At 45.3% G+C, this 25,119-nt stretch overlaps 1 protein-coding gene across 10 annotated transcripts in view; it reads right to left on the minus strand.

Moving 5' to 3' along the window:
- DLGAP1 (DLG associated protein 1) overlaps positions 1–25,119 on the minus strand; it is an 898,848-nt gene that overhangs the window by 327,885 nt on the left and 545,844 nt on the right. For 4 of the 10 annotated variants that reach the window (XM_040479302.1, XM_040479303.1, XM_040479300.1 and 1 more), the window contains exon 4: positions 4,931–5,960. In XM_040479302.1, coding sequence (XP_040335236.1) covers positions 4,931–5,887 — 957 coding nt within the window. In that variant the 5' untranslated portion in view covers positions 5,888–5,960. Of the gene's footprint in view, positions 1–62; positions 236–517; positions 642–4,930; positions 5,961–25,119 lie in introns of those variants that run through there. The other 6 variants (XM_040479312.1, XM_040479307.1, XM_040479311.1 and 3 more) reach the window with 4 other exon arrangements.

The following is a 25,119-nucleotide window of genomic DNA, read 5'->3' on the forward strand; positions in this document are numbered from 1 at the left end:
AAAACCCCCACTCAAACCAAAAACACACTCTCACCAAATACAAAGTAATAAAAGAGTTGTACCCAAACCTGGTCAGTCCTTCCATTTCTTGAAACTTGCACGCAAACTGAAGAAACCCACTCAGCCTTAAAAAGGTCGATCATTTCTCTCTCCTAAAATTTCATCTCTGAGAGTGGCTTTCTTTCTCCGTCTCTGTCTTGCTCTCTCTCTCCCTCTCTCTCTCTGTGTCTCTACTTCTACTGGGGAGAGCGTTTTGTTTCCCTTTTCCTGTTTCTGCTGCTGGATGAATGCAAAATACATGATTGAAGGGATTTTTTTTTTCCAGGTTAACAGTTGGAAATCTAAAATCTTGCTCTTCTGAATGGCTTTATATGCTAGTCACTCAACACTTAACGTTCACATAAAGAAGCATGTACAGAACCAAGAATCCTGCTTTTCTAAAGCAAAACAAAACAACAACAAAAACTCCTTTTACTCCTTTGAGCCCAATCTTATTTTATTAACTATTAGCACTTACCCGGAGATGTGCCATAAATGCTCTATTCCAAATGTATAAAAGCCAACCACATCTCAACTGAGAATTAAACAGTTTTAATGTCTTCAAATCCATGTCCCTGCTCCAAACCCTGATACAGTCACTGGCAGCGGTACAAGATTCTAAACAGCAGACATCTGATTCTTGACATTTAAAAATAACAATATTGGGGGGAAAGAAAAGGGAGTCTTTTTTTTTTTTTTATTAACTACAAACAGCTTGTGAGTGAGCACATACCACAATCGACTGTATTAACTGGGTCTTGCAATAATTTCAAGCTACAGGACTTTATTTCTAAAGCCACGTCAGACAGAGGCCAAATACCTACAGACTTCTCACTTTCTGTATAACCGTGGCCATGGCCGAAGTTAAATTAATTTCAAGAGATAGTTTTATAAGGAGAAAATCAGGACTTTGCTAGTATTTAGATTCTATTATTGGTGAATACTGATTTAACTTTTGTGCAGTCTTGAATCCAATTAGGGACATATCAATCATTCTGTCGCTTGTCTAAGATGGGTCACATTTCATGTACGTGTATCCTCAACTGTAGGCACAAATAAGAAGTCAAAGGAACACATACATTTGCTACAGAAGAAAACAGGTAATAAAATGAAAATAAAATGCATTTCTTTCGGTTTCTGGAGCACATTTTAGACTTAGATCTGGGATCAAGTCTTAGCTCTTTTACTCACTATCTAAGCATTGCTTGGTAAGCGATTTAATCTTTCGTGCCTTAGTTTAGTCATCTGTAAAACTGGAGTAAATAGTAATACGTTACGAAGTTATTTCAGGTACTAAATGAGATACCGTGTCGTTTCTGGCACACAACAGGTATTTGATATATGCCACTTCCTCCCTCTGTTTTATATCTGGAAGGGGTTGGGGTTCGACACGGTAACTAGAAAAATCCAGGCTATGAAGCCAGATATATCTGTTCTGACCCTCCACGTTGTCGCATACTGTGTGTCGGTAGGTAAATTACTTAACCTAATTTACTAAATCTCAGTCTCTTCAACTGTAAAATACCACACAGAGTTTTACAGGGCAAATTAGATAATATTGGGAAAACATGTACGTTTGGTAGGTATTTATTAAATGAGAGTTTCCAGGCCTCATGGCTCTTAAAAGTCACTCTCATGAGTACTCTTCATATGTAACTAAGGAGTTTAAAAATGTGAACTCAGATCACAGATCTTCTAGACCAAATGCCTCATGTTATGGCGGCGGAAGGAGACCCAGAGAGCTGAGATGATAATTCCAAGCCATATCACTAGGCAGTAAGTGATCACTACCTAGTTAGTGGCAAACAGGGACTAGAACATAGACCCTCTCCTTTGAAGTTCAATGCTTTGTCCACTAAACTTTGTGAGGCTGAAGTCAGACACATCTGTAGATCCAGTTTCAATATTAGTTGGTAATTAAGACACTACCACTGGAAAGAACCCCCCCCCCACCCCCTACACACACACGCTTTTCTTTATTTCCCCAAATTTGTTTCTAAGAATGAGCTTGTCGATGAAATTATTCCAGGGGAACTGGCAGGGTCTGGCTACACCTGTCTTTCTGAGAAAAGCTCCAGCGGGACTGCAGAGTCTCTGTTTCCTCCAAAGCAAGGAGAGAGACAGGGAGAATGTCCAGCTCGGGGAGTTTTCTGTTCTCCTTCCTCCCCCTGTGAATGTCCAGCTCCTTCTCCTTCTCCTTCACAGGGACCCTTTAATTTTTGGCACACTGGCTGGGAAGAACATGCTGTTCGACATTTAGTTTATCTGCCAGGCACACTACCTGCTCACACTGAATTTTTTTTTTCCAGTCTGAAAGTTTCACACAGAATAAGAACTCAACAAATGTCAATATTTATTAAAGAAGTTGTGCTTTTGAGCCCAGTTTATATTTAAAGGGTTTACCTGGCTTGGTTCAACATTCATCATTGCCCAATGTAGGATAGAAAATCTTAATATTTTTCAGTCTTCCAATAACTTCAGAATTAAAAACAAAGGTCCTCTGGGTAACAAAGTCAGATTAGCTGTTGCTCTGGGGACGAAGGGAAGGAAATGGGATTGGGGAAGGTATATATGTGATCCATTGTAATAATGTTTTATTTCTCTAGTTGGGTTATGTATGACTGAGCATTTGTTTTCTTATTATTTTTCTTTATACCTCTCTGTAAGCCTCAAACATTTCATTATAAAACCGGCTTAGAATAAGGTAAATCACTTCAAAATAGAATTTCCAAGTCTTTCTACTATGAGATGTGATAATGCTATGATACTAAATCTCATACTTAAATCTTTAAGCTTTCATTCTCATTTTATGGAAAAGCTTTTAGTCATAATATGTTTACCCTACAGACTTTCTGTCTCCTGTTCACCATTTTCATGCCCTTGATTCCAGGGAAAGAGCTATTTTGCATGAGGTAGAGATAAGCCTAACTCTTGGGTCTTCAACATATTGGCCATGAGGCTTTAAATCACGTGATATTTCTAAATGTTTCCTCTCTTGTAAAAACAGAATATTATTATATCAAGCTCTCAGGATTATTTTGAAAATTCAGTGGAACAACAAATGTGGAACATTTGCTACAGTATCTGGTACACAGTAGATTTTCAATCAAAATCAGTTTCCTTCTTTCTTTCCTTATCCTTCCACTTTTCACCACTACTGGAGCCTTTACCCATCCTTTCTTCAGGACCGATGTTCTAGTCAAAATACTTTATTCTAGGTGGTGGGTAAGATTGTCACGGTCATTTCTATCAATTAAGTGACTTGGATTTGATCCTACCTCTAAACGAACAGTATAACAGTATAACCCACTAGGCCTTTACCTCTCTCTGAATCTAGTTTTTTATATGCTGAATGAGGAGGTTGGATTAGACGTACTGTTTAGCTCTGAAATTCCATGAATAGTTCTTGATGACTTAGCTCATCCAGCAACATTATAGTAAATGAGGCAATACCTCATTTACTTTCAGTGGGAGAAACTGACCACGTGATTGTGTGCTCTTTGTGAAAACACCCACACGTTGGTGGCTTCTGAACGCTGGGATGTCCTTGCCCAGTGACTGCCAGCCTGGCATATTCACAGGGCTTGGTAGAGGCATTCTCAAGGCAGCCAGGTTTGCAAGGAGGAATTCAGAGAGCAAAAAGTTGAATTTCTCAGTGGAAGACTGTTTGTCTTGCATTTCTTCTTCAGATCAGAGTGGGAACTGATTATGTCCTGCCTTTGTAGTCCAGTAAAAAGTTTTTTAAATTTTTTTTTCAATGTTTATTTATTTTTTGGGGGGGGGCAGAGAGAGACAGAGCATGAACAGGGGAGGGGCAGAGAGAGAGGGAGACACAGAATCGGAAACAGGCTCCAGGCTCTGAGCCATCAGCCCAGAGCCTGACACGGGGCTCGAACTCACGGAGTGCGAGATCGTGACCTGGCTGAAGTCGGACGCTTAACTGACTGCGCCACCCAGGCGCCCCCAGTAAAAAGTTTTTAAAAAAGATGGGCGTCCCAGGAGACGAGAGAGGAAAAAAAAAGACACCGTGAAAAGGAAAAATCAGAGGGTCCTTCTTAGGGAGGGTTATATCTTGGGAAAAATGACAATACTAGATAGAGGGGTGGGGGCGGGGGAGAGATAAAGACTCCATGTAGGTTCCGTGAATGGAAGGGTAGTGGGAAAGAGGAAAAGGAGCGGGTTGCCTTGGATCTGTACGTGTGTGGTATTTACACGCCGACACTAATTGCATTTTATTGTGTGGATGCTTTCCCCCGCTTTTCCTTTTCTTCTCTGTTGTCCCGGGTCTCTGCAGGTGCACTTGTCAGGTCCCCAAACTGGCTCTATCTCTACCTCCTCAGCACCCAGGGCATTATCCCGATTCCCTGTGCTCCGGGGGTGGGAGTGCGGTTAGTGTTGGCGGTGGTGCTAACAATTGTGATGGCGAAGATACAGATCAAGATTCCCCAATAGCTTAAGGCAGAATTTAACAATAATAATAATAATAAAAAAAACAAAAACCCAACACAAAACCTCTCGATAGATCCTATTAAACTCTTTCCAGAATTTAAAAGATCATTGTCGACTTTTGTAAAAAGGTGGATTTATTTTAAAATTCTGGGTAGACTCCCCTTTTCTCTGCTCCCTATCCCATGTTCTCTGAGACAAAAGAGGAACCCGAATCATTAATAACTCCGCGCCTTTCTGCAGGCATGCTTTTCTAGAGCGGTTTTCTATCTCAAGATAAGTGGATGAAGTCGGTGGCAGTTTTGTTTCCTGAGAGGAGCAGTTGGCCAGAGAAATGCCTAACAATTTGCTCAGGTTCATGCAGACAAGACTAGGACCCAGGAGAAAACACCACACAATCAGCCGGTACAATTTCTAAGCACCCATCACTCGACATAAATGGTACCTGAAGGTACTGGCAGGAGCGCTCTTGCTGACAGGACTCTGACTTCACCATGGCCTGGTCCATGTTAACCGACGCTTTCTGGTACACCTCCCTGGCGCGGCTCACGGTCAGGGTGGAGGACCAGGCGCTCTTCTTCAGGAGCGGCGCGTCCAGGTTGACGGGCAGGTTGGCACAGGTGGAGCACTTGACGTCGTTGTTACTCCGGGAGGCCTTGACCGCCTGCTCGCTGATGGTGTTGTAGGCCTCCATGAAGTACTGCGAGGCCGAGCGGTCGGGGCACCTGCCCATGGTCATCACTCCCGAGGGCGCGTGGTAGATGCACACGTCGCCGTCCAGGTTGTCGTCGGAGCTCCACCAGCCCGGGGAGGCGTTGGCGCGGGCCTTGGGGTCGGCGCGCCGCTCCTTGCTCTTGCTGCGCTTGCCGTACCTCCCCGTCTGCGTCTCGTCGGGGCTGGCTTTGCCCCCGTTGACGCTGCCCTTGGACGGCCCCTCCAGGGAGTGCGACTTGGTGAAGAGCTTCTGGACCGAGTGGACCAGGTGGCGGATGCGGCCGGGGCTGTCGCTGCGGTGCTCCACGGCCGTGCGCTTGTACTGCAGCGTGTGGTAGCCATCCCGGCTGAGCGGCAGCTGCCTCTCAAACTGGTCCAGGAGGTTGGCGGGGATGCGGTTGGCCTTGGCGGCCAGCGTGCGGGGCACCAGGGCGCACTCGTCCTTCAGCTCCTGCTGCGAGGTGTAGTGCCTGCGCGGGAAGGTGCTGCTGGCCAGCGGGTCGCTGAACGGGCCCACGCACTCGGCCTGGAAGGAGTTCCGCTGAGTGTAGTAAGGGTGGTCGGCCGGGTGGTGCTCCAGCGGGCTCAGCAGGTAGGGCTTGCGGTCCGAGTGGTGCGACAGCGAGTCGCAGGCCGCGTCGCAGGTGACCCCGTGGTGGTGGCTGCGGCTGCCCGATAACCCTTTCATTGCTGATGGGCTGCAGCCTCGGGGGTCATGGACACCCCGTGGTTAGGTTCCACACCCCGTCTTGCGCAGAGACCTGGGGGCAAGGAAGAACAAGAGAGGGCAAAGGGTTAACGCTTGGGTCGGTGAGGAGATGTGGCTCTTTTGAGCACCGGCTACTGGGTTGGTTTTCTGGCGGAAGAACTAACTCATCGCTGTCCTTGAAAGCCGCTTTAATGCCTTGTTGGAAAGGCTTGAGCATCGGTGTAGGGCAGGGAGAGCCAACTGCGGTCAGGGACCCGGAGGTGGTGGTGGGGGGGGGGTGTGTGTGTGTGAAAGCTAGTAAACCCGGAAAAGGAACCTATGAAAATGCTAAATGGTTTTAAAATTATTTGAAAGCACCCCCCCTCCCTCCAGGATTCCAGTAACTGGAGATATCTTTCCTTGGCTTCTCTGGGTTTCGTCTTAACTGTCTGTTAATTGTTAAGCGTGAACACCCGAAGGACCCAGTTTCTCTGGGAAGCCTTTGCTGATACCCCTTGCAGAGAGAATTAGTTCCCCTCTGTGTTTCCATGGCATCTAGGGCCACTCTCTCAGCTCCTGTGCAATCGTTTGTCTCAGGCATTCACCTGCTACTTTAGTTCCTTCCTCGCAGGCCTGCTTACCTCTCAGTCACCTTTCTAGCCCCCTACCTAGCCCCAAGCCAGCTCTGTAAACACACAGTAAGCGCTCCGTTAATGTAAGTAAAATAAATGTGGGCGGAAAAAAAAAAATAAGAGAAGCCACTGGCCCCTTGTAACTTGGGGGCGTATCTTTCGATCTTCTGTCACATGCTTTCTGGTTAGAATTCTGTAGTAACAATCACAGCTCACAAATACCGCCTGTGCCCAACCCCCCGAAACCCAAACACCACAGTAATTAGAATGGAAAACAGTAATGGTGACAAATAAATCAGAGCTGTAGAGGAAAATCTGCCTTTGTATTAGAAAAAAATTTTTTTTGGTGTTTATTTATTTATTTTGGGATAGAGAGAGAGTGAGCAGGGGAGGGGCGGAGAGAGAAAGAGAGGGAGAGAATCCCAAGCAGGCTCCATACTGTTAGCACAGAGCTCGACGTAGGGCTCGATCCCACGAACCGTGAGATCATGACCTGAGCTGAAATCAAGAGTCGGGCGCTTAACTGACTAAGCCACCCGGGCGCCCGTGCCCCTGTATTTCTGTCATTAGAGGGGATCAAGAGCTTCCCATTAACAAGCAGAGAGCAGTTGAAGGATAAGCTTAAATTGGCTAGTTTGAATATCATGGCATCACCTTTTCCTGGTTTAAAGGCTTCTGGTTAAATGTTCACAGGTGATAGCGAGATGGCCAAGGGAAAGGCCCTAGAAATGTTCCCAAGGACACGAAGGACCTGGGCCCCAGGGTCAGCCCTGCTGTTCCACAGGGCAGAGTATTTTCTCTGGGCTCCAACTTCTTTGGTAGCTGACTGAATTCCTGTTAACAGCCTGTTTTGTTTGTTTGTTTGTTTTTAAGCTTCTTATAGTACAAAACTTGTCATAATACGACTTGTCCTGAGAAACCAGCATGACGATCCAAAATATCACTAATGTCATTTCAGATATTCAGACAGGGAGAGATAAACGGTTTAAGTTGAAAACATCCACAACAAAATAAAACACACACACAAGGTGTGATGAAGAAAAATGCACACTTTCGACAGGTAAGGCCTTGTCTATCCCATGGGCTGTCTGGTATGTGGGAGCTCCCGACAATGTTGAAAATCTCTATCCAGGGTCTATGTCTCCCCTTTTTTCTCCTCATCTCTCACTTCCTACATAAATGGCTCAGCCAAACTGATGGAGGGTTTTAACCACCAGAGTCTTTTAAAATGGGTTAGCCTACTAAATTATAAGCTCCTCGAGGGTAGGGACTGTGTTTTACCCATCCAGTATCCAGCAAATACCTGGCTGATCGTGGGAACTCCGCAAAATATTTATTCGATGAATTACTGCATCAATGCATCAGTGCAAAATTTCTTGGTGTGGTCCAGACTGTGATTCGAGTCATGTGTACTGAGTGGAAATATGACTTGTGGCAAGGGAAGGGTCACACTCAGGGAAGGGCCCATCTCATGGGCATTCTGGGGACCGGTGGTTTCAGAGTTTGGGAGGAGGCAGGCAGGTGAATATGCCTTCTGCTGCTGCGAGCCTTTGACTGCTGACCCTCCACAGCCCAGCAGAGAACACCCCAGCTCTGGAAATTCTACCTGCTGTGAAGGCAAAGCTGAGGGGCCTGCCCAGCCCTGCCGATTACAGGATGCCTAGACAGAAGACAGTCTGTCTGAAGGACAGAAAGAAACTGACACCTGAAGAGACAAAAAGGAAAGAAGGACCCATGATACTTGTGTGTCAGGAAGAGCCTGGAAATCACAACTTGTCCACTGAAGAGAGACTAGTGAAGGAGATTGCTGCATAAGATACTTTGGGCTGCTTTGTATGACGTTATGATCCTACGATCAGGTTGTGGCACGGAGGGATTTAAGAGGGTTAAATACATGTTTTTGGCAAAATAGCGGTACTGACTAATTTAGATGGAAAAATCCATTGCATGAGGGAGTCTCTCTCTACAAAACAGGTCCCGTTGAAGACATTTTTGCCTTTTAAATATGAACTTAAAGATTAAAAAACAAAAATAACAGCCCAGGAGGGTTATAGTCACATAAAAAGTCTTATGATTATACATAATAGAATCTCAATATATAAAATAATAATGAAATGATGCCTCAGAATTTCCTTCTGAAGCAGGTGGGTCTTAGGGAGATACTTTCTGCTAAGTAAAACGTGAAACTGGCAAGAGCTGAAAACATAAATTATATATATTTACTCCAAAATGAACAGAGTTATTTGAATTCTTATTCAATATTTTGTTATTTTTAATATGCCCACAGCATTTTACATAAGATGATGTTACCAGAGGACAAGCAGAGGGAATGAAGAGATTTTTGCAAAACCATTAATGAAGAATTAAATGATGTAACCAATGATAATATTTGTAAATTCAACATACACAGCGTGATTTTTACTAAAATGGAAGTGAGTGATTTTCAGGATAGAGTCAAACACTTACATTTTCTCAGAGGGTAATAAATTGCATCAAGGATAAGTAAGTTAGCTTTCCTCCTTCTTACTATTTGTAAAAGGATGCTGAGATCTTAATCCCCTTTCTCTGTGATATGGGCAAATCAGGTCATGAAAAAATGCCAATAAGCAATCATAAACATTTCTAAGCGCTCCGTCTATCTTTCTGGTCAAGGCCAAATAAACAACTTCACACCCTGGCACAGATTAAATATGCAAAAGTATCTGTTTTTATTTTTTGATAGAGAATCTTACATTCTCTTCTATTCTCCTGTCATTTAAAAAGGACGATTGATCAATTTGTGATTATACAGTAAAGCAACCACGGCTAGGAATTTACCCAAGGGATACAGGAGTGCTGATGCAGAGGGGCACTTGTACCCCAATGTTTGTAGCAGCGCTCTCAACAACAGCCAAACTATGGAAAGAGCCTAAATGTCCATCAACCGATGAATGGATACAGAAATTGTGGTTTATATACACAATGGAATACTGCGTGGCAATGAGAAAGAATGAAATCTGGCCCTTTGTGGCAATGTGGATGGAACTGGAGAGTGTTAGGCTAAGTGAACTAAGTCATACAGAGAAAGACAGATACCATATGTTTTCACTCTTATGTGGATCCTGAGAAGCTTAACAGAAGACCATGGGGGAAGGGAAGGAAAAAAAGGGAGGGAGGGAGGGAGCCAAACCATAAGAGATTCTTAAAAACTGAGAACAATCGGAGGGTTGATGGGGAGGTGGGAGGGAGGGGAGGGTGGGTGATGGGCATTGAGGAGGGCACCTGCTGGGATGAGCACTGGGTGTTGTATGGAAACCAATGTGACAATTAAGTTCATCTTAAAAAAAAATAAAGTAAAGCAACACATTTGGTGACTTGCGGGGGAGTGGAGACAGATGATCCAAAGCCCTCAATGGTTCAGCAATTGCTGGGGGCACCTGCTCTTCCTTCTCTCGTTCTTCCTTTTCCTTGCTCTTAAACTCCCTTTCCACACACTTCCTTCTGCCACTTCTTTCTTCCCCTCACCTATTAAGGTTTATAAGTGGCATCCATGGACAATGCTCGCTCCATCCCGCAGTGTAACTGGGAAGAACTAACTGAGCATCCCTCGTGCGCAGGCAACTAAATGCACACAGCAAATCCCTAATGGCCAAGAGGCTTATGATGTGCTCAGAGAGACATGACCTAGTCATGAAAAAAGAGGAATAACTGTTCTTATTATCCTCTGTATTCTTGGAAAAGGAAGCTGCCAGGCCCCCAATTAGATTTTAAGTGGCCATAAAAGATTTCTCAAAATAGAAAGGGACATGGCCTTCCATGCCTTCTCTTTTGGAGAGAGGGTGAGGAGTGTAGGTCAATATGCCTCCGTGAGGGTTTCTATGACTACAGTGATCATCTCTCATATATTATTTTTGTTCAGTATGACTTCAAAATTGTGTTTTGTTGCCCTCCTAGGTTTGATTTTACTGTCAGACCGGATGTCCTGATTTTTGACTTGGAGAATTTCTTGACTATATTGGCCACCATGAGATGAGCTCTGAGTGTGAGAGGCGCCTGGTTTTCACAGAGTTTCACAGAGTTCCCACACCTGGAGCAGAAGCACTGCTGCACCAACGATGACTGAAGCAAGAACGATCCGGCTCCGGAAAGGAAATTCTCAAGGTAGGTAATTTATTAGGCCCGAGGGGAAAACAAACAAACCACATATTAGAAGATGCTGACAAGGGGAAAACAGTCTTGCAAAGTTGGCAAGTCCCTATTTCATTTTGATTTCTGTGCGTATCTTTATTTAGAGCTGCTGTTCTTGATTTTTCTTTACATGCAGATAGAAGAACTCGGGGCACCTGAGTGGCTCACTCGGTGGAGCGTCTGACTCTTGATTTCAGCTCAGGTCATGATCCCAGGGTCATGGGATTGAGCCCCATGTCAGAGACTACTTAAGATTCTCTCTCTCTCCCTCCCTCTGTCCCTCTCTCCCACTTGCTCTGTCTCTCTCTCAAATAAAGAAGATGAAAAGAAATTTAAAAAAGGAAAAAGAAGAACCAAGTTAAGGGCTTCTATTCTCTCGCTCGGTGAAGACTGATAGCCAGGCCGTCATGACTCACTTTAGGAAGAGCAATGCTGGGGACCCTGCCCAGGAGAATAGGGAACACTGTGTTCTTGTCTGGGGAGACATCAGGACTGAAGAAATCTCCACAAATCTTTTCAGGGTCAAGTGGCCTTTTTTGGCTTTCCTCCATGTGACCTGCCCATGCCAGGCTGTAACCTTCAACGGAAGAGAGAAAGAAAGGATTCCCTTATGGAAGAGTATAAAGTAGTCGCAGAATAATGACTGTGTCTCCCAGTCTCCCTAAATGTGCAGAGGTGCCTAATTCTGGCTATTGGAGTATAATTGGAAACGGCGGAATGTGCAGTTTCTGGAAAATGTCTCTAAAGCGAAAGGCATACCCTTCTTTACCCCTTCCTCGGCCGGCCTGCCGACAGGCCGGGAGGCGTAAGTTGCTGTGGGAGCACCACAAGATAAAGGGTCTGGCCACAGTGGAGTGCCATTGCAGCCCCGCTCTGCATCTCTGTCTTTGTCTCCGCCACTGTTATTTTATTTTCTGACACTGGCATCTAACCTATCTCTAATTGGGATGGGCAGTCAAGGCCAAATCCCGAGGAGCTTTTGTAAGCAATCTTCGTACCCAGGACTTGACTTTACAGGTGGTGGTATTCCACGAGAGCGTCTTAAACCGAGCAGTGACATGGCCAGCCACGTGCTAAAGATTTCCCTGGCTGGGGCTCGAGGCTATTTAGGGTGGAGAGAGGCAAGAAAAACCTAAAAGAAGCAGTTTGGTCTCGCGGGGGCAGTTCATGAGGAGGCTGAGAAGGAGGAAAAGGCACCTCCAAGGAGGGTGAGAAGGTGGCCCGCTGGGGCAGTGCCACCCACCGCAGACCTCCTCGCTTGCACGCCTGCGTGTCCTCCACAGTCTAAACACGCAGGGCACTCTTTTGCGCACAGAGCAAAATCCTATGCGATACGGATGCAGCTGTTTAACAGCAATTTTTTTATTCTGTTAATAATAAATCCCAATTCTGTGGGGTTTGAGAAGGAAGAACGTTATGAATGCTCAATGGGCTTATGATTTTAAATAAACAGTTGTTTAAAAAAGAAAATAAGGGAATGGTTCTCACTAATGTACTGCTGAGAAACAAAGCCATGCCATTTTGGGGTAAAAGTAAACAGAAAACCGAACAGAGAGGTGTGAGGGTGAGTGAACATTGCCCCAAGGCCCGCTTTTCAGATACTCTCTGACCTGAAATTGTAGCTGCACAAAACAGCTGAATGCCATTCTCTCAATTTTTCAGACTTGCCTTCTTGGAGATTTGCATGTATTCTGTACTTAAAACCATACGAATGCCGTGAGAGCACCTTTGAGTAAGCATGGTTGGAAATACGCCAGTTGTATCACTCAGAGTACAATGCTTCGGCATTTTGTGCTCAGCCACAGAAGCAGAATGTATTCTGGCTTTTCCATTAAGGCTAATTGCTATCCCAATCATCTGCAATTGGATTTTGTTTGTGAATACCTCCTTCAGCCAGTCTGCTTCTACAAATAAATGCCTTTTGAGCATTTCCCTTTCAAAAGACATGATATTGTACAAAAAACAATACAAAACAAAAAAAGCAACATGTCAAACCTCCTCCCATTTGGTCACAGTAGGTAGTGCAATTACAACGGCCTTTGTCTTCATACAAAGCTTTTAAAAAGTAGTTTCACTTCGACTTTTGAGCATGAAAAGGTGGAGGGTGATATTTCTTGAGAAAATGGTTAGTTATCATTAATATTGGTATACATTTATTGCTGGTTGAGTAAAATCTCATAGAACACAGGAGGGGGTTTTTGAGGCAGTGCATTATTATTATTGTTGTTATTTAATGTTTTATTTATTTTTGAAAGAGAGAGAGAGAGAGAGAGAGGGAGAGAGAGAACGAGCAGGGAGGGGCAGAGAGAGACAGTGACACAGAATCTGAAGCAGGCTCCAGGCTCTGAGCTGCTAGCACAGAGCCCGATGCAAGGCTCGAATTCACAAACCGTGAGATCATGACCTGAGCTGAAATCGGACGCTTAACTGACTTGGCCACACAGACGCCCCAAGGTAGTACATGATAACAACCTCACAGCATTGTTTGGGATTGACACAGGTAGGAAGGTGCCTGTTCTGACTCTATGCGACCTTGGAGATGTGCTCTCCATGAAACTGTTCCCATTTGGGTTTCTAGGGGAGGGTACTTCAGCTATACTTACAGATGGAGTCCCCTGGGAGAGAATGTGGTTACTTTCATCCGCCATGGCCAGTAGCTCTTGGGGAGGCACAGTGGGGACACCCTATCTCATGGGAGTAAAACACACGTCTGTAGAATTTTCGGAGAAGAGCAAAGACCATCAGTGTCTCTTAAAAAAAGATGCCGGGACAAATATGCAAGCCATTGATTAGTGCAGGAGAAACAGGAATGATGACATAATAAAACTGTTTAATAGGATATAAAGACAGCCATGATTGGGGTGCCTGGGTGGCTCAGTCGGTTAGGCGTCAGACTTCAGCCTAGGTCATGATCCCACACTTCGTGGGTTTGAGCCCCGTGTCTGACAGCTTGGAGCCTGGAGCCTGCTTCAGATTCTGTGTCTCCCTCTCTCCCTGCCCCTCCCCTGCTTGCACTCTGTCTGTCTCCCAAAAATAAATAAATATTAAAATAAAAAAAAGACAGCCATGATGGAGAAAGGGAAAAATCCAAAAACAATGACAATCAAAACAGTACAATGCAACTTGAGAAGCAGCAGTAGAAATAGCCTCTGATGAAAACTGGGTTATTTTTGTCCACATCTCTCATAACTAGCTGAATAGTCTTGTGAACATGTACTGGCACATTCTAGACAACTTGCTTCAGAGCCAGACTATATATATTCTTTTACCTGAATCAAAAGTGTTTTTTTTTTTTTTCTCATAAATCTCCTTCTTTTAAATGCTGCTGCTTTTCTTACCACGTTCATCCTACAAATCTACCAAGTGCGGAGGCACCAGAGGTACCTGTAGTGGTCCCTTCTGGGGTGGCTGTTGAGCTGACACCTGCTTTGGGGGCCATTTTCTCCCCCTGCCCACAGCCTCTGCTGCCGACGTCCTTGCCAGGAACAGGGAAGGCAATTACTACCTCCTCTGAGCTGATTGAACGGCGTTTGAAGACCCAACTCCGGGGCATCCATGCAGAGGCTTAGCTGAGTTAATCAGATGCTGGCTCCCAGGAATTTAAATGGAAATGTTCCTAGGCTCACTGAACCCTGGTGAGCTTATCTGCAAAGTCAAGTAGAGGAAAGGCCAGTATTGGCACCACGGGAAGCCAAAGTCGAGTGCTGTTTGAAACTGTGGGGCAGCAGAGAAAAGGCAGCAGGGGAGGGGGGAGGAAACAGGCAGAGAGAAGCATATCTGGGCTCCATGTAGCCCCAGGGAAAGAAACAGAGAAGCGGCCCAACATCCTTCTGAACCTAGTCCGGCCCGGCTCCCTGCCTGGAGTGGCCAGGACCCAGTGGTCGTGGCAGAACCGTGGCAGGCCCAGAAACGCGTACCTCTCCAAGCACAGAGACCCTCCGGCCCAGCCAGGGAAACGCAAGCTTACGAGAAGCACCACCAAAGTGCTCAGCGGGCCCCGCTGGGAGTCTCAGAAGCGGCCCGGTCGGGTCGGATCGGCTGAAGCATCTCGAAATGGCCTTTACCACTTTACGGGTGTATTGGCTCCAACGAACCACGCACGCCCATTCAGAGTTCACGTTCATTCTTTCAGAACCATTATCAGTGCCTGCACGCACGAGAGAGAGGTGGTCAGCACCCCGCGGGTGAGCTGGCCTGTCTCTGCCGCTAACCATTTTCAACGCGGTCCCCAGTGTTTTTCTGCCGGTGGTCTGGCCTTCCCCACCCCTGCAACGCCGGCTGTGGATGGGAATTAGACTCGAACCCGCTCACACACTGCTCCCTCGGCTTCCGTTTTCACGTAGCGGTTAAAGTGCCTTATTCTTACTCTTCGTCTATCTAGCGGTAATTAGCATTTATTATCATAATTTATTATTTCATTTTTCATTTATTTATGTTCATAAATTATCATTTCCTTTTCATTCATTATCATAATTTGTTTTTAGTTTTGGAACCAGTCTTTCCGTCCCCTCTAGAGTTCTGCACCCAATCTTAAATTAAAAAAATTTTTTTTTAATGTTTATTTATTTTTGGGACAGAGAGAGACAGAGCATGAACAGGGGAGGGGCAGAGAGAGAGGGAGACACAGAATCTGAAATGGGCTCCAGGCTCTGAGCTGTCAGCACAGAGCCCGACGCGGGGCTGCCACGGACCGTGAGATCATGACCTGAGCCGAAGTCGGACGCTTAACCGACTGAGCCACCCAGGCACCCCAATCTTAAGTTTTAAACAAACAAATCCATCTCCACTACACTTTCTGGAAAAACAGTTGCTGTGACAGAGAAGGACCCATGATGACAGTCGCTGTCCCTTGGAGAAAAATCAGTTTTGACGCATAAGGATGTTAACCTGTCAGACAGCAGATGATATATTCTTTCAAGGTGTTAGGCATGGAGTCAAATCAAATCTGTGCATGGGGATTTAATTCAACATCTACTTATCAAATAATGATTATTTACATGCAGTACACTGGGCACTCTAAAAAGAATTAAGGAGTCTTATTATTTCCCACCCACAACTTTTATTTTAAAAAGATATTTATTTATTTATTTATTTAGAGCGTGAGCAGGGGAGAGGCAGTGAGAGGGACAGAGAGAGAAAGAGAGAGAGAGAGAGAGAGAGAGAGAGAGAGAGTTTCAAGCAGCCTCCACAGTTAGGGTGGAGCCCCATACCAGGCTCGAACCCACGGACCTTGAGATCATGACCTGAGCCAAAACTCAAGAGTCGGAGGCTTAACCGACTGAACCACCCAGGGGCACCTCCCACCCATGACTTCTATCTCTCAAGTTTCCACATTCTCTTCTCCTCACTTCTGCTCTCTGATAGCTCTCAGGGCAGTTTCTTCTGTTCTCCGGTTCCTCAGCAGCTCCCTTTTCTCTAGGTCGGTCAGCCCCCAGGGTCTCACTTTCTTCCCTTGCTGGCCTAAGGAGACACATCCCCTCAAATATTCTTTTGCAAGCACCCTCGGCCCCTTGCTCTGTGATCCTTCTGCCTCATCTGTTCTGGACAATATAAAATCAAGGAGTGGTGTCACCATGCTGTGTTCTTCCACACGGGGCTGCGTGTCACTGAGGGTGGGACTGGTGCCATGACCAATTTCCAGTGTCCAATCTCTGCTCCATTCCCCAAGTGGATCAGGAGTGGTGTTGGGGGTCTCTTGCTTCTGCTGCCGCTATTCCAAGCCCTTGACTCCCTTTACCATGTCTCGTCTGGACTTGTTTGGAAAAAGAAAGACAGTGACCAACAAATACTAAGTGAATAAAAAAAGGAATGGTTCCTGTGCCTCTAGCAGTGATAATGATAAACAGTTTTGAGCACCTATATGCCAGGCACATGCTGACCACTTTATTTATTTATTTTTTGTTTTGTTTTTAAATGTTTATTTATTTTTGACACAGAGAGAGAGACAGAGCATGAGTGGGGGAGGGGCAGAGAGAGAGGGAGACACAGAATCTGAAACAGGTTCCAGGCTCTGAGCGGTCAGCACAGAGCCCGACGCCGGGCTCGAACTCACAGATCGTGAGATCATGACCTGAGCCGAAGTCGGAAGCTCAACCTACTGAGCCACCCAGGCGCCCCACATGCTGACCGCTTTAAATGCATTATCTCATTTCATCCTCAAAGGGTACGTGGTAGGGACTGTTCTCTGGATAAGAATACAGACTATCGCAGATGAAACAACTTGTCTGAGCTAATACAGCTGGTAAATTTTGAACCCACCATGTCCTTAGCCACCGAACCATAACGACCTTGCTCCCACCACCTCTAGAGCACTCACACCCCACAGCACTTTCCATAATCCTAAACGGTATGATTTGCAATGTGATCTTTCTTATCTGATCATGCCATTTTTAGCTTTAAGTTCTTTCCAGACTTCCTACACTTTTACAATATTAATCTCAACCTTTGGATAGGACCCAAAGTGGAGATTTTCATGATGTAGACACCCTTGTCTCCTGTCACCCCACCCCTTATGCCAGCAGCACTGGACCCCACGTACTCTTCTCCATATGCCACGCTTTTCAGTGTCCTTGTGCTTTGTTGTCTCTCAAATAGTCATCGCTGCTCACCAAGCCGATTCTTATTCCTCCTTCAAGAGGCGATACAAAGACAGCCTCCCCTGAAAATCTTCCTTATGCTAAAGGAAGTGGGGAAGTGAGAGGCCTTGTCTAATTTGTGATCTAGTTGAGGAAATAAACTGCACAAACGTGAAACGATCAGAGAGTATTCTAAGTCAGAATCTAATCAGACCCTAGACTGTGTGGTGCATGTTGCATATGTGATGCACCGAGGAAAAAATCTGGAAAAAACAGCTACAAAAGTTGAGGTTGAGACCTGGGAGGCTCAGGAAATCCAGAGAAGCACATCCTTCAAAGATGAGGTTCTTAGGATGATGTGTAGTGCTTACTCTGTATTTGTTCAAACCTGACTATTCCATGTCCCCTCCTGATTTTTTAATACTTTCTACCTCTGCTTTCTTTCGTCTTTGATGACGCTATCCAGATGTGAGTCAGATTGTCTGAGAGCTGCAAACGTGGCCTCAATGTTTAGGCCTCTGTCTGGGTTTCTTCCATTGAACTTCTCTTTGATATTGAGCCCATGGAAGAGGGTTTTGAGAAACAGGTATTTATACTTCAATGGCTTTTACTGCCTGGAGGTCACTGAACTCAGCAGAGTGTCTTCCGAATCAGGTGCCATGGAGGAAACCCCTCTTAGGTCTCGGCATTAGCAAAGTTGTGTGCTTGACAAATGCTAAGTAATCTTGCAGGTAACGCGGTCCTTGTAAGATGAATGTGTTTCCACGCATGCTTTGAATACTGGGAAGTTTATCGAGAAATTTGTGACAAAATGGTAGGGTTTCATTACTTTTTTTTCTAATTTTATTCTACTTTCATTACGTTTCTTTGACTTTATCGTTTGTCGCCTTTGATGATCTATTGTAAACCGACCCTTTGTGGAAAAGTTGGAGTAGGGGTGGAAAATCTTTATCTATCCAGGTATCTCTGTATTATGTCAACTCAAATACTTTGTTAATACATTTTTTTCTTTTACGTGATAACAGCCGTTGACTATTACAATGGTTCTCAAACCTGAGTGTGCGTATGGGTCAGCTGGAGGGCTCGCTAAGACACAGATCACTGGGCACTTATCCTCAGAGATTCTGGGGTGGTTCCCAAGAATCTGTATTTCTAACACATTCCCTGGCAATACTGATGCTGACCTGAGAGCCACATTTTGAGGACTAGATTATGTATTTCTTATATCTGTGGTTCTTCCTAGAATGTACATCTTCCTTTCCTCTGTTGGGTCAAACTCATACTTTTCCTTCACTCCCCAGCTCCATTGTCACTTTTGGGGGGGGCACCTTTGTTGAACCCAGTAGGGCAGAGTTAACAACCATCTCGTGTGTTCTCACACAGCACACTATTCATACCCCCACCAGACCCTGGGAAGGCTTGCTGTAATTGATTGTGTTATATGCATATCTGTCCCAAGCGACTACAAGACTGTAGGGGGCACAGAAGCCCTTGCTCATTTTCATCCCACCATTTCCTGGAAAAGCCCCTGACACACCGTATGCACTCCATGAATGGTAGCCAAATAAATCCATGAATGGGAAGTCTCCCGCTTGGGAAACATGATATTTCCATGGAATAAATGTACGTAATTTAGAAATAAAATGACTGTCTTTATATCAGGAATAGTGTGTCTTCAGTGCAGGGACCATGCTAATCGGTAAGTATTTGAGTGGTGCCTAATGAAGCCTGCTGAAGAAAGCCTGTTTTGCTGTCTGCCCTGTGGCCCGTTCATCCTTCTCCAGCCTTCTCAGCCATCAGAGGCTCTTGAGCAGCCATGGCAATGATTACAGAAGCAAAGAAAACACTGGGTCAAATTCTCTGCACAACTCTGAAGACAGGGAGACTTTTATTTTTTTAAAGTTTATTTATTTATTTATTTACTTACTTATTTACTTATTTAGAGGGGTGCCAGAAAGAAAGGGAGAGAGAAAATCCCAAGCAGCCTCTACGCCCAGTGCGGAGCCCAACACGGGGCTCAAACTCACCAACCCTGAGACCATGACCTGAGCTGACCCCGAGAGTCGGACACTTAACCAACTGAGCCACCCAGGTGCCCTGATGGGGAGACCTTTTGGTTAGAACGTGGCTGCTGATAAACTGATGTCACCGGGGAAGACTTCTCTTTCTGTAGTGGGCTATGGGGTTCTCAGTAGGCTGTAGAATTCTCTCAGTGGTATTTTCGAATCCAGTGAAATACAAGTTTTGCTTTATCGCAGGCCTTTTATGTGTCAGGAACTCAATATGCACTCATTGGAACCCTTGCAACTCTAGCATGATCTCTCCTCTTTCCACAGGTGAAGAAACTGAGGTCCACAGGAATGAAATAACTTGCCTAAGGAGCACAATGGGTAAGCAGCTAAGCTAGGACTTGAACCTGGGTCTGTAAGACTTAAAGCACATGTTCTTCCTGCCCTATCCAATAGCTCCAAGAAACTTCAGGATGCTGGAGGCAGCACAGCAGGGACCACCCTGCAAACCACAGCTTTTGGACTTTACTTTGAAGAAAAGTTTAGCCATTAAGAGAAAAAATGGAAAACCCCCCAAAGATAATACTCCCGCAATTCAGCACATCACCTCTTTTTGCTACAAGGAGATCTATCCAACTTAAATATTTAATAAGCAACCTGGCAGCAGAGTGCTCCCTGGGAACGCACATTCTCAGGTATGGATAGGTGACCCTGAGATCTTGTTTATAACTCTAACTTTGTACAAGTCAAAGATGTTGACCTTTACTCTAGCTAAACCTAAGGCCCCAGATACTCATATGCTTTTCTCCCTACCACCTAGACCTTTATATAAAATGGGGTAATGTTTTTAGCCTCAATATAGAAGTGAGCCAATCTAGACAATCACCTTTCAGTTATCTATCAAGGAGCTAACATTTTCATATTCCTTTATTTTCCCCAACAAATATGTATTGAGTATTTACCACACGACAGGTACACTTCTGGGGATCAGAGATCCAGTAATGAACACACCTCAAAAGTTCTTGTGTGGGGAGACAGTAAACCGATATATAATGTATTAGATGGTGGTAATTGTATCATGCAACCTGCCAGGTGATGACACATAGAACATCTTTTATAACAAGTCTTCTATAAATCCTTCTATAAATCCACAATGAAAATTATACAAAAATACTGGCTTAGTGGGGCACTTGGGTGGCTCAGTCGGTTAAGCGTCTGGCTCTTGATTTTGGCTTAGGTCATGATCTTGCGGTTCACGGGATCGAGCCCTGTGTCAGGCTCTGTGCTTACAGCGTGGAGCCTGCTTGGGATTCCCTCTCTCTCTGTCCCTACCCCGCTCCTGCTCTCTCTCTCTCTCTCTCTCTCTCTCATTAAAGATATAAACATTAAAAAATATTGGCTTATTTATTAAAGAAGTAGTTTATTAAGTTTATACCTGTTAGTATATTCCAGCAAACCTTAGGCAAAATGATATGTCTGTGTGACAGACCCTATCCTCGGGACTTTATATGTATTATCCTACCCCATTATCATAGCAGCCCGTGACGTAAGTACACTCATCTGCCTTTCCCAGAGGAGGAAAACAAGGCACAGGTAGGTTAAATAATTTGCTCAGAGTTAAACCAGGAAGTCGGACCCTAGAGCTTGAATCAAACTAGGCACCACTACGCTTTCAATGACAAAGTTTGTCACGCAACATGTTGATGAGATGCCACCAAGCCTGCAGCATATGGCTGCAAAAATTGTGTGCAGCATAATGGCAGGGGGCGAGCTGACATGTGGGACAGCGGCTCGATCGCTCTGCTTCGCTGATGTGCTGTGAAGGAATGCACTTTTATTTTAAACCTTTAATAACAGCATAGTTACAAAGAAGACACTGGAGAAAAACCATGCATTCCAACATCAGCTTAAAATAGGATTCTTCATCTATTATTCTATTATTTAATAAAACGATAATTGAAACCATGGAAATTACGTATTTCAGGGACAGGGACATGTACCTAATACCTACCTTATCTACAGTTGCGGATAGGCTATTTAAGGGGGAAAATTCTAGAAACCTACAAGGATTTATGAACTCATCCATACAAAATGCCCTTTCCCCCCCTCTGCACATCTCTGGGCTTAACCTGGAAATTTTCAATTTCCGCACGGCCCCTTCTCCTCACCATCTGCTAATGCTGGCATCGGGTGTGGGGTAATTCACACCGTTCGGGGAGCCGTCCTATGCTCCAGTGATAAGTAAAGACCTGAAGCCAATGAAAGAAATAAGTGTGGGGAGAGAAGCCACAATAAAGACTTCATCGGTGTGGCATCCCATGGCAGATTTTCTTCTGACCACCGAGGGGTATTGTTTCCTGTTCCCAAATCTGTGTCAAGACAAAATTCCATGTAAGTAGGATTATACGTTTCATTTCCGAGCCAAATCCATGCGCAACCTAAACTCCCGGCGGAGCAGATCCAAGCAGAAGCAACCAGTGGTGAGTGTGAGTGGTGACAAGTAACTCCAAATGGGCATGAGAACGTTCAAGGAACGTTGTCTGTAGGGAAACGGTTCGCTTTAGATTTGAAGAAAGCTGTTGGATGCTTACTTAGGAGATGAGAGTCAAAACTGGGATGCTTTTGCCCTATTTCTTATTCTCTGTACACAAGATGGCCAGGCTTGGTCAGATTTCAGAAAACGTCCTTCTTGTTGCCTTGAGATTCCGTCTACCACTTAGCCTCTTTGACTAGAAATCCGTGTCTTCTCTTACCATCCCATTTCTTACTTAGAAATACGTTATTCTTTCTCTTTCCTCTTCTCCCCCTCTCCTTTGGAGATGCTCTTTAAGGAAAAATCGCAAGAGTTGTGCAAAGGTCCTCGGCATGAGACTGACAGCCGCATCACCAGTTTTAAACATGGTCAGCAGCTGGTGTCCTTTGGAGGAGGAAGTCCCTTTAGAATCGTTTAACTTCAGCTTTCTATCAAGATTTGTTTTTATTTTCAGACCCTGAGAATTACTCTGGGTCACTGAATGTATGCCAAAAATCTTGAAAAAATAAATTGGGGAGAAAAACGTTTAGAAGCACAAATGTGACCTCCGCAAAAAGCGTTGGAACCCAGTGGCAACCGATCGCAGTGTAAAACTGTGCCTGAAGCCAATGGAGGGGCTTGAAGCCTGAAGCCAATGGGCCGTGGAGGGCTGCACTGGGGAATCTACTTCTGTACACCCACCGGGGAAGAGAACTGCCACAGGAGACAAAGGCGATTTGTTATGGGCTCCATGGTTTGTCTTGCCTGTGGGTCTTTGGAAATTTGAGGTAACTTACAACACATGTGCCAATACATGACATTGTTATACCTTTTTTTCTTTTAGTGTTCGTTTGTTTATTTATTGAGAGACAGACAGAGCATGAAGGGGGGAGGGGCAGAGAGAGGGAGAGAGAGGATCCAAAGCGGGCTCTGTGCTGACAGCAGAGAGCCTGATGTGGGTCTCGAATTCACAAGCTGCGCGAGATCATGACCTGAGCAGAAGTCAGACGCTTAACCAACTGAGCCACCCAGGCGCCCGGACGTTGTTATTCTTCAACCAAGGGCGCGGATCCCCTGCTCAGGATCCCTCTCTGTTGCTCCTCCCCTCCCCACCAAACACAGATCCTGGTATCTGGGCATTCAGAGCCAATGGAGGGGGGGCGGGGACAGCATTGTAGCACTTTTTACACATTTGCCTCATAGAAGAGTAGTTAATTTGCCCATTATTCTGTCTACCTTCCAAATGTGAACTCCTTAAGGGACTTGATTGCTCAGCAACTAGCTCAATGCCGGGCACGGAGTAAGTGCTCAATAAATGTTAAATGAATAAAACAAAAGGAGGTATAAAAGCCCCATCCGCTTGCTGGCTCTCCTACAGGTCCCATAAACGCGCTTTGAATGGTTACTCCAAGACTGGTAGCAGAACATTGTGCCTTTGGGATGCGGAAAGAGCCACACATGATTGTGTTCGATCAGACCAGGCTGGTTACGAGAAGAAAGGAATCTGACTTGAGAAGAAAGGAACCTGACTTCCAGAAGCCGTTCTCTCCAATGAGGGAGTCTGATGTTAACAGAATCCTGCCTTGGATATCCCTTATTCGGGTTGCAGGTACCGAGGTCAGCAAAATGGGCAAAGGGGAAAGATACTTAGGGATGACAGTCACTCCACCCACCTCATCTCCCACATTCCTCTGGAATGATCTTTCCAGCTTCCTAACCTGATTACACCCCTTCCCTGCACAAAACTCTCCACCTGTGTGGTCCGTCACAGCCTCACTGAGACTACCCTCCAGCCTCACCTCTACCTCCTTCTGCCTTCAAACCCCAGGCTACGGCCACGGAGCCACTTGTGGTTTTCCCTGGCCATCTTCTTCTCGTTCCTTAGGACTTGTGTCAGCTGCCTTCCTGCACTGGGGGAATGCTCTTCACTGCCACGTGACTGTTCTTCACCTTCACAGTGCAGTGCTCCCCCACCCCACTCTCTCCCCTTCACCTGACATATGTCACATCCCACAAAGCTCTGCCGCTGTTCCCCACGTCCCTCTCTCGGGCTATCCCTTCTGCTGCCAGGTGGTCATGGTTACGCTTAAGCCCAACACACTTTCTCCTTTCTGTCCAGTCCACTCTTCATCAAGAATAAGCTTTAGGGGGCCCCTGGGTGGCTCATTCGGTTGGGCATTTGACTTTGGTCATGATCTCCTGGTTTGTGGGTTCCAGACCCCCGTCGGGCTCTGTGCTGACCGCTCAGAGCCTGGAGCCTCCTTCAGATTCTGTGTGTGTCTCTCTCTCTCTGCCCCTCTGTGTTCTCTCTCTCTCTCTCAAAAATAAATAAACATTAAAATAAAATTAAAAAGAAAAAAAAAAAAAGAATAAGCTTTACAATCTCCCAACCATGTGAAGGAACTTAGGAGCTGGTTGCCTAGGGACAGCGGCCACCACGTTCCCAGCTATGAGACACATGATCCTGGGCTGTTCTAGAAGGTGGATTCATCTCAGGGTGGGGCTCTGACCCAGAAGAAGTCTCTGACACCTGACCCTCAGCCTCCTAGATGCTCGCAGGTGGCAATATCTTCCTGCCTACACGGAGGTGCTTTCCCACGTACTTGAACACTGCTGCTTAGCCTAAGAAACCTCCCCCTTTTGTTTTTTCAGAAAATAAAGGTAGGTTATTATGCTTGTCCTCAGCAACTAGGGGGAAGCAGCCCACACATATGGAGTTGCAATGAAATTAAATCCTAGAACTAGAATTTAATTTCCAAGTCATAATGAGCTGAGAGAAGTCTAAGGAAAGCTCTCAAGTGGCCAGCGGTATCCTCAGGTGTCTATAGCACGCTAGATTTTTCCTCTCGCACTATGTCATATTCATCTCTGTGATTCCTACCTTCCCGGGGCTCTCCAAGAGCAGAGGGGGGAGTTCACTACTGCATTCCCAGTGCCCAGCACAGCGGCTGGCCCGGAGCGAAGTCCCCTAGCTCCCGCAGTACTGAATGGCAAGGCCAGTAGGTTATTTCCATTTCAATTCTCTTTCCATCTATTTTGTTTCGTCAAAGTGGAAAGAGCCTTGTTTCTCGAGGACATGATCTGAAAACCTCTTTGCGCTCTTCCTCCCTTTTAAGCAGGATTCAACAGGTATGGCACCTACCTGAGTCACTTGTTTCCTTGTGCTTGTTTTTGTGATTAACTTCTACCGGAGACAAGGCAAATGGAAGTGACATCAAGTTTCTTTTTTTAAAAAAAAAATATCTATTCAAAGAAGCAACGAGTCCATTTGTAGAAAATTATCAAATAGAAAATAATTCCAGTAGAACTGGATGTGGCAAAAGTCATGATGATTGTA

Source organism: Herpailurus yagouaroundi, unplaced genomic scaffold (assembly GCF_014898765.1).
Source record: "Herpailurus yagouaroundi ecotype Mexico unplaced genomic scaffold, PumYag 142, whole genome shotgun sequence".
NCBI classification, from domain to species: Eukaryota; Metazoa; Chordata; class Mammalia; order Carnivora; family Felidae; genus Herpailurus; species Herpailurus yagouaroundi.